This window comes from Toxorhynchites rutilus, chromosome 3 (assembly GCF_029784135.1).
Source record: "Toxorhynchites rutilus septentrionalis strain SRP chromosome 3, ASM2978413v1, whole genome shotgun sequence".
In the NCBI taxonomy this organism is placed as follows: Eukaryota; Metazoa; Arthropoda; class Insecta; order Diptera; family Culicidae; genus Toxorhynchites; species Toxorhynchites rutilus.
Genome location: NC_073746.1, coordinates 55,678,592 through 55,688,396, shown reverse-complemented (window position 1 = coordinate 55,688,396; position 9,805 = coordinate 55,678,592). Strand labels below are relative to the sequence as shown.

General features: G+C 40.3%; 1 protein-coding gene across 2 annotated transcripts; it reads left to right on the top strand.

Moving 5' to 3' along the window:
- Positions 1–1,743: 1,743 nt before the first annotated feature.
- LOC129775512 (U4/U6.U5 tri-snRNP-associated protein 2) lies at positions 1,744–9,733 on the top strand. Of its 2 annotated transcripts, XM_055780341.1 has the most exons (4): positions 1,744–1,900; positions 1,959–3,198; positions 3,262–3,559; positions 9,588–9,733. In XM_055780341.1, the coding sequence occupies exons 1-3, from the start codon at positions 1,867–1,869 to the stop codon at positions 3,533–3,535; spliced, it is 1,548 nt and encodes a 515-aa protein (XP_055636316.1). In that variant the 5' UTR covers positions 1,744–1,866; the 3' UTR covers positions 3,536–3,559; positions 9,588–9,733. The 2 variants fall into 2 exon arrangements, with proteins under 2 accessions (XP_055636316.1, XP_055636315.1); XM_055780340.1 differs by lacking the exon at positions 9,588–9,733 and having other exon boundaries at positions 3,262–4,396.
- Positions 9,734–9,805: the final 72 nt, after the last annotated feature.

Genomic DNA, 9,805 nt, shown 5'->3' with positions numbered 1-9,805 from the left:
TCACTTCACAATCCTTACTTTTTCGTTTGTTTTGTTTGTTTGTTATTATGCCATATTACTATCCCGTCTCACTCTCGCTGGATGACAGCTGCCAGGCAGGGCTCCCGGGACTCACCAACTCACCCGTCAAGCGTCAAGCTGTTGCACGGTGGGTTCGACAACAATACGTGTGCGATATTTTTCTCAAAAAAGCTTCAACCGAACATCTAAATTGAAAGTACAGCAAATGGAACATTTTTCTTTGTGGCTTTTGGTTAGTTTTTCTCAAGTGTCTTATATTCACTCTCATTCCGGTTCACAATCGGCGATTGGATTGATTGGATTTCACAATTCGATCGAGTTCGAATATTTTGCATTCTGCCCGTTCACCTCAAATCCTAAAGGGCGGTGAATTTCGAATATCGAACTTTCATCGTAGCAGTCAGACAATTGTGTAATTAAAACAAAAACAAAAACAACAAATGGTTATGAAAGTTATAGTTTCCGCAGCAAATCATTTATTGCGCATCGAAATACATTGGAAGAATAGGTAAAATCAAGTTGAAATGATATAGATTTCGATTTAAAATTTAAAATTTTTGCTCAGATTATGTACTAATCGACGGAATATAACATCCGATGGAACGCATTGGGATAGTAGCTCGTATAGCCGTTCCCTCACAGCTTCCAGCTTCTATGGACTTTGCTCGAGTAGGCAGGAGCAATACAAAAAAGATTTTTCTCAGTCTCCACTTTCTTGCTCTGACCAAGATTCCTAATAACATACGACGACAGGGTGCTTCCGGAATTGGCAACAAGTCCTCCTTGTCCACAAGTAATGGGTAAATGTGGTCGTTTGGATTTGACTGGATTCAAACGATTCTTCTCCTATTTCTTCCGATGAGAGTGAGACTGCTTCTGACGGAATATCTACAACGCGTGAGGAGCGTCGGGCGGCTCTAATTACTTCTGTATTCATCTTCCGACGACAGGTACGAACCACGCAAAGTTTGACTACTCTCACACTTCGCTTCTCATCGTACAATCCGTGGATAATTCAATTTCCATATCCAAGGAAAATTCGATATTCACCGCCTGATTGGATTGAGGAGAACAGATACAATGCAAAATATTCGAACTTGATCGGATTGTGAAATTCAATTGCCGATCGTGAATAAGGCTAGGCGCAAATTGAGAAACGTATAGCGCTCGTAAGCGAACACGAGACTATCAACACGACTCATACGTGCCACAAACGTAGCGTGGTGGAGCGCATATTGAGTCGCAGTTTGGTGTAAATGTCGTGCCACTCGCATACAATGTCTGATTCACACAGAGTTGTGCGATATATTTATTTACTAACACAACCTTCCGACCGGTACAACCATACAGTGTCAGACTCACGGCGCTATATAATTGTTCACCAATACAACTACCACAACCGGCATGACCAGCACGAGAAACTGTGGTTCAGCCACAGCGTCGAGCGAGTCGTGTCTCACGAGCGCTCCTCCATCTCGCGTCATCTGACCAATTTGCGCCATTCCATCTGTTTTCATTAGCCACAAAGACAGGCGCTATATCGCGCCGAGTTACTCGCGCCATACGCGTCTCAATTTGCGCCTAGCCTAAGGGTAAATGTTCGTTTATATTTTTTATTTTAAAAGCTTGTTCATTCCGACTAAAAATCGAAGTGGATATCTGGTAACTCTACCCTTTATCTGCACTACTGAAGGGCTATGGTTTGTTGAAAACATCAAGTTTGTTTACATTTTTCGTAATTTGTTTAGTTCTACAGCAATATTCGGTACTCTCTTTAGCCTAAAACTTCGAATTGAATAAGTAATTAAGATTTGCACATTATAAACACCAGTGCCTACCGTTAATATGTCTGATAGCAAAAGGAAAACATCGAATCAAGGTATATCTTGGAGTTATATATATGCCTATCACTCTAACCTAAAATTGCATTCATATAGGCTACTCCTCAATACCGGATAAACGAACTAAACTGGAGGAGGTCAACTCCGATGAAGATGAGGTTGTACACATCACTAAACCAAGGGTTCCTGATCCGGCGCTGCTCAAACGGTCGAAGCAGTGTCCCTATCTGGACACCATCAATCGACACTTGCTCGATTTCGACTTCGAGAAACTGTGTTCGGTTTCACTGACGAGGATAAACGTTTACGCCTGTCTGGTTTGTGGAAAGTATTTCCAAGGAAGGGGCACAAACACCCACGCGTATACGCATTCGGTGGCCGAATCGCACCATGTATTTCTGAACTTGTCCACACTGAAGTTTTACTGCCTGCCGGACAACTATGAAATCATCGACTCGTCGCTGGATGATATTAAGTATGTGCTCAATCCGGTTTTCACCTTGAAAGATATCAAAAACTTAGATAAGGAAGACCACAAAATGTCGCGAACGGTTGACGGAACGCTCTACGCGCCGGGGGTTGTCGGAATGAACAATATCAAGGCGAATGATTACTGCAATGTGATTTTGCAATCGCTGTCGCATGTCAAGCCGATCCGCGATTTCTTCCTGATCGAGAAAAATTACGCCAACACCAAGAGACCTCCGGGGGATACGGCATTTACGCTGGTGCAACGATTCGGCGAATTGCTTCGCAAGTTGTGGAACCCTCGCAATTTTAAGGCCCATGTTTCTCCGCACGAAATGCTGCAAGCGGTTGTGTTGTGGAGCAGTAAAAAGTTCCAGATCACTGAGCAAGGGGATCCAATTGAGTTTTTGTCGTGGTTCTTGCACAGTTTGCACAAGCAGTTACGAGGAAATAAGGATCGGAACTCTTCGGTCATAAATCGAACGTTCTTGGGGGAGATGATAATTTATACCAGAAAGTTGCCGCCAACGGAACTGGATGATGTGCAGAAGCAGCTGCTACTGGCGACCGATGAGTACCAGGAGAAACAGGAAACTTCGACCTTCCTCTATCTGACGTGCGATTTACCGGCCACGCCTCTGTTTATCGACGAGTTCAGGGAGAATATTATTCCTCAGGTTAATCTGTACCAGTTGCTGGCGAAGTTCAACTCGGTGTCCGAGAAGGAGTACAAAACATACAAGGAGAATTTCCTCAAGCGTTTCGAAATAACACGGCTGCCCAAGTTCGTGATACTGTACATCAAGCGGTTCACCAAGAATACCTTCTTCCTGGAGAAGAACCCAACGATCGTCAATTTTCCGGTGAAGTAGGTGTTGATGGTATAGTTTCCAACTAATATAGACGAACCGTTTTTGTTTTGCATTTTCAGGAACATAGACTTCGGCGATATTCTCACCGATGAGAACAAACAGCGTCATACGCAAACAAAGTACAATCTGGTGGCGAACATCGTGCACGATGGCGATCCGAAGTCTGGCACCTACCGGTGCCATATTTTACAGAAAAGTACCAACCAGTGGTACGAAATGCAGGACTTACATGTCACCAGTATTCTGCCGCCGATGATTACGTTAACAGAAGCGTACATTCAAATCTATGAACAACAGGACGAAGATGAAAAAGAGGATCCTCGACATTCGTAGGAGGAAGATCGTTCGAGTGCTTAGGTAATTTATATAACTGATGCTTGGGAATATGTTAGATAGTTGCAGCGATGAGTGTGAATTAAATGATCGAGCATCCTTTCATCCAATAAATCGTATGCGGTTTATGAATACATAATAGAGTAAGGATTGTCAATCGGAAACAGATATGAGAAAAGTGAAAACTTGATACTTGTTGATACTTGAATGCTTGTGCGTTGGGTAAAAATGTAAACGAGCCATGATTTCACTCCAGCTTAATCGAATTGAATCAGTCCGAAAGTTTCCTTTCTTTGCCTTCATCCTCCGCTGGTTGGATAGAACTGTGAAATATATTTTCCAAAGAATCCCGAGACTGGATACTGTGAGCACCACGAACGCAATCACATGTTTATTTGATTTCACATTTTCTAAAGAGCATTGACAACATTGTTTTGATGATACCATCCAAAATTGCGATGTAGTCCAGAATAGCCCATAACATTGTAATTGTAAAATACTTAAATCTGGGCTTTGAGGAGGCCCTTTAAGGCCAACCCCATGATTATTCGTGTACATGACCATCAAACGTTTCAAGGAGTCTGGCACATTTGTTTATTTATTTAAGCTCATCAGCATTCTAGCTGTAACAAAATCGGATTCAATCGTGTACATGTTAATTTTTTTATTCTTTATTTGAGAGGATTTGATCCTCCTGGACTGGTTCGTCTCTTCATCGACGGCATTGCGGTAAGTTTTGAGATCAAATTATTGCACATGAAATTATTACAAAAAAGTTTTACTTCAAATGACACAAAAAATTAAACACATAAAACCATTTTCAAAACATAATTTGACAAAATAAAACTCCAGGGCAGTGGAGAAGAAGCCCTGCCGTAGAAGATGCCGAAGTGTTCTTAATCCCATTCATCGTGGAGGGGAAGGAACAAGGATCTATTTGACCGATCCATTGTTCAGACACTAAATCTTGAAAAATAGTTCTGCATCTTTTAAGTAGCAGAAAGCGCTGCTACTCTCGCTTAATCGTCGCTCAAGACATCTCGTATACTTCCGCTAATTCCATGGATCTTTCGCAGATCATCATATTTGGGGCAATCGCACAGGAAGTGTTTAGCGGAGGTGGGAACTTGGCAGTGGTCGCAATGTAGATGGAAAGGTCCTCTGTTGAATCCATGTGAGACAGAGCAGTGACCGGTCCTCAGTCTGGATAGGGTTCGTTGTTCTCTCATTCTTTTCTCGTCGTTGAACCTGACATTCGAGCCCTTGATTTTTCCGAGAAACTGTCTTCTTTCTGTTAATCACCTTTCGGTCCAAAAGGTGCGAAAAGATTTGGTGATCCATAACTTCACGTCATCCAGCGGCACCTCTCGGGTGAAAAACGGTCCGGTGTGACCGATTCCGGCGAGTCGGTCGACCGCTTCATTCCCTGCAATGCCTTTGTGTCCGGAACCACCTGAGCACTGTGTCGGGCAATAGGTTCTTCCTGATGGCCTGTACCCATGGATGTTTGGACCTGATCGCACCGATGGCATCAATGGCGCTCGCCGAATCGGAGACGACCAACAATGGCTTGGAAGACTTCGGCCGAAAAGACCTGGCAGATGTCCGCGAGTTTCTTGCTGGAAATTATACTATTATTACTATCGCTTACCCAAATCCAACCCCTAATGGTTCTTTTGAGCCGTCCGAATATCTGATCTCATGTTACATGTTTATTATGTGTATCTATACATATGGTTAATTATTCAGTAGTCATTCAGGCGTAAGAGTATTCCTTCTGTTTTATTGTTCAGTTGATATGATCATTGTTGTGTAATTAATAGCACAACAGCTGGATGTTTCTTATTGCAAGCAGAGCTTGTATGGATGGAGAGAGGCCAGGACTCCAACCGTGAGTCGATCTTCATCACTGATGATTGTGGGGTGGACGTAGTTATTATATAACAACACAAAGACGATCAATTGAAGACCCTCAGTTTTGAACTCACGATCGATCACTCAGTAAGCGAACGCGCAACGCGAAGACCCCAAAAATACATACTTGATACCGAAAAGTTAATTTACACTCATAATTTTTATTCGAAAAGCGTGTTTATTCCACCTGAAAATCTCTTATATTTTTCGGTTCACAATTGTGGAACACGAAGCTCAATGCCATTCACGCGAATGACTAGATTCCCCGAATCAGTAAATCGTAGTTAAGTACAGGTCGAACACTGATAGGGTAAGTTTACCAATTATGGAGGAAATATGTCACCAATTTGCAGAAATTTACGAATAAATACTTTATTCTAGTTCAAAAGCAGTTGGAACCAGGGCCGTACAATTTCACTTCAATTTACAGATCGTCACTCAATAATGAGCCTTCCGCTTTTCAATACGCCGCAAACTCGGGCAGAATGAAAATAGTGCTACTCTCTGTTCACGCTCGATAAAAAGAATGAAAATAGTGCTAATCTCTGTTCACGCTCAATAAAAGTAATATCACTTCACAGTCTCGTTTCGCTTCACGTCCATTTCTTTCATTCTTCACACTGCCGTTCTACGCATAGTTGTCCCATGTTTCAAAATCAACAGCTGAGAAAAACACAATCAATGTTTTCTACCATATGTGTCTACCAGAAGCTTTAAGCGTTTCAGTTTACCAATACACAGGGTTTTTTATAAGCAGTAAACTGTTGTTCAATGAAATGTGAAAGGATGCCCTAACTTTATTCGATCAATCATGGTTACGGGTTTAAAAAATCATGGTTGGACAGTTATGTCTAGAATATCAACATGGGACGATTGAACTTGATGTTGTTTTCTAAACTATTGGGAACAAACAATAAGTTTTTTGTGTTTTTCCGAAAGATTATGCATAAAAACATCGTTTTATGAAGAAAAGTGACAATTGCCAAAAACTAACATGGGACAACTATGCGTAGAACGGCAGCACACCGAAGCGAAATCATCAAATCGTCAAATGAAAATGAAAGGTTTTTATATCTAATGAAAGTGTCTTATTTCGAATGAAAATTCGAAATTGTCAAGCCCTGGTTGGAACTCTGTTTTGAAGATTCTCACTGATATTTCGATGATTAATTGTCTCAATTGTATAAAAAATAAGTTTGAAAATGTCGATTCCATGTACCCATTATGGTAATAGTGTTCCTGGAGTTTCGAATAAGTGTTCCTTAGGGTGGCAATGGATGTATGGAAAAAAATCATCAAATTTCAAAAACCGACCATGTACAATTGGTCCAAAAAAATTACATGTGCAAAGTTTCAGCTAAATCGGACATGATTCGGGAGTGCCTCAAAGCGCTCAAAGTTTTTTTTGGATCAATAAACAACATGTACATGGTCGGTTTTTGAAATTTGACATGACCTTTTTTGCTGCCACCCTATTGTACCTATTATGGTAATAGTCGGTGTTACATGGAATATTTGTTAATAAGATTCAAATAATACTTCAATAATAATGTTTAAATAAAACGATGCCGTTAAATCTTATTCCTAGTATGCAATACTCCCCTTTATTCCACGCCGCGAGTGACGTGAGATGCTCAAAGTCATGTCGTGGTCACTTATTCTATTGTTGAAGGCGGGTGAGAGATTCATTTCTAGGTGAGCGATAGGATGAATTATTACCGACTCAGTGTTCATTCAAGTATCTGTGTTTATTCAAGTTTTTTAGGTGTGTGATACATGTGTTTGAAATCAAGTGGAACGGCCTCAATTGATAATTTTGAATATGTTTTTCCGTCCCAGAACTCGCTACTTTTGTTATCAATTGCTTTTGTCTGATAGAAATTTCGTATAGCAGCTTTTAATGAGCAATCCATCATGGTAAGAAAACTGCATCCATGTTTAAAGAAAATGTTTAGAATGTGAGTTTTATTTTTAGATCTTAAGCAGCTTTGCATTTTGGTTGGACGATGACGAAAATTATGAAGCGCATGCAGCCATCGTGCGAATGGAATGTCGGATGATCAGAGATCATTCGAACCCACTAGAAATGCCCAATCATACAATAATTTATTTTAATTGGAATAATTGAATAGATGTTTCGAAATACATTTTTTTCTATAGTAAATTTGTGAAGTATTGTTGAGTATCGGAGGACCTGTTGCGCCAGAAATTTAAAACAAATTAAAAGAAAAGGACACAAGGAAAAAGTTCAGAAGTCAAATAAAGTTCATGAATGTAATATTTGTTGCAAGTAAGTGTATGATTATAGATTTGTCAGATCCATTTCTGGATGAACATATTTTTGCCATCAAATCCTGAGGGAAGATTTTTTCACGACTATCTATCTAAATTCTAAGTGTGCTGTGTAGGTGGGTTAGAAAAATAAAAAAAAAGTGTTTAATCCAAGGGATTGCTAAGATGGCCGCTTTTTAGTAGCCAGCATAGAAAATCATGAGCATAGAAATCATAACCTAAAATTTAAAATGAAGTGCTCCGCGCGATTCTTCAGCTGTGATTTTAATTGCAAATCGTCAAGAAAGCTTCCGGATGGGTATCCAAACATCGCTTGCCAAAGAAATCTCTCCAACGTAATCAAATATTAACATATATGACTCCAAACATTAAACAATACTTGAGCCCCCTAAGTGGGAGCCCTGTTTTATGCTGCCTACGCTCAATTTGCATTGGATGGGATAGGGTTGCCAGAGCCCCGGTTTAATCATATAAATAAAATGATGATTTTTTTTTATTCACATTCGGCAGAATTGGTTAGCTGTTTCAAATACTTGGTTTGTGTTGAAGCATACCGACTGTTTATGTAGCCTTCCATTGCCTAGGTAGGTTTAGAGGCAAGATCGTCGATGTACTCGTGCCAGTTTGTTGTAGGTGCAATCATCAATTACCCTCGTGGTTAACGGCTTTGTTTAGCGATAACAAGTTAACTATAGCTTCTTCACAGGCCTTGCTAAGATCTTCTTCAAAAGCCTCGGCCTTATTTTTATTATTAATAATCTTACTTTTTTAAGTTGCCACAAGTCTGTTTTTTTATCCCATTTGTTTATTTCTGGCTCATTAGCATATTAGCTGTAACAGAGCCGAATTTTAATCGTGTACATGTCACATGTTTATCATATCTAAAATAGAACATTACACAGTTGCCTTTTTTTGGCGTAAGAGAATTCCTTCTATACCATATGGTACATTACATAGTAGCCATTTAGGCGTAAGAGCATTCTTTCTGTTCTTCCATTATCCAAGTTAGACACCAGACAGTGGAGACAGCTGATATGATCTTTATTGTGTTATTCACAGCACAACAGCCCGATGGTTGGTTCTTTGTTTTTAAGAGGCTTTAAACTTTGCTGTTCATTCGCCTCTAAGCAGCCTGATGTTTTTCTTGTTGCAAGCAGAGCTTGAATATGGATAGAGAGGCCAGGACTCCGACACTGAATCGATCTCCATCGCTGATGATTGTTGCGTTGACGTAGTTATTCTGTAACAACACAAAGATGGTCAATGAGGACCCCGAGTTATGAACTCACGATCGATCGCTTACTAAGCGAACGCGCAACCGATGTGGCTACGAATACCCTCCTCACACAAATCTGTTGTAATGAAATAAAAGTAAAACGATTTGAGCCAAATGAGAATTTACTTCCATACCTTCTGCCATTCCAAAAAACTTTTGGTTGGCGGCCCAGGACTGTTAGGTGCTGCACACCGAAGCGCAAATGAAGCCACTTAACCTCTAGTTTTTCGGAAATACATTTTTTACAATGTTTTATATTCATTTCGTGATATCTCAGGTATAATACCTCCTACAGTCCTGAAAATTTGAACGTTTCTTAGTTAAAGAGTCTACTTTCTATAGGGAATATAGAAAAACAGATCGCGGACAGTCACTTCTTCGATTTTTGTCCGTCTGAAAAGCGAAAGTGTGCACTCTCAAATTTTAAGATAAATTGAATGTTTTAATACGTACTGTACCGTTACTATCGATTCTCTACAGCCTAAAACGATGCTTACCATTTCATTTCCTTTTTTGATTCGCTTTCATGCGCTGTCGACACCTCAACACATATCGACGATCGTCACGTAGAATTCCCAGTTCATAACACAATCGTCACGTAGATTGACAGCGAGAAAACGGTAAGAGTTCATTCAAGTGAGATTTCTCACGGCATTCGTCTGGTGGAATCGCGTCGCATAGCTGACGATTGCCATCTCACTTCACACACCAGAATCAGAATCAGTCCGTATGTTAACTTGAAATTTTCCAGAAACGAATAACTGTGGAAGGCACTCATAAAAACAATG

What these genes read in the sequence shown, in the direction of transcription:
- LOC129775512 (XM_055780341.1), top strand. Translation starts at nt 1,867, where the DNA reads ATGTCTGATAGCAAAAGGAAAACATCGAATCAAG. An exon ending in AAGGAAAACATCGAATCAAG is followed by an intron (nt 1,901 to 1,958) that starts GTATATCTTGGA and finishes GCATTCATATAG; the next exon opens with GCTACTCCTCAATACCGGAT. An exon ending in ATCGTCAATTTTCCGGTGAA is followed by an intron (nt 3,199 to 3,261) that starts GTAGGTGTTGAT and finishes TTGCATTTTCAG; the next exon opens with GAACATAGACTTCGGCGATA.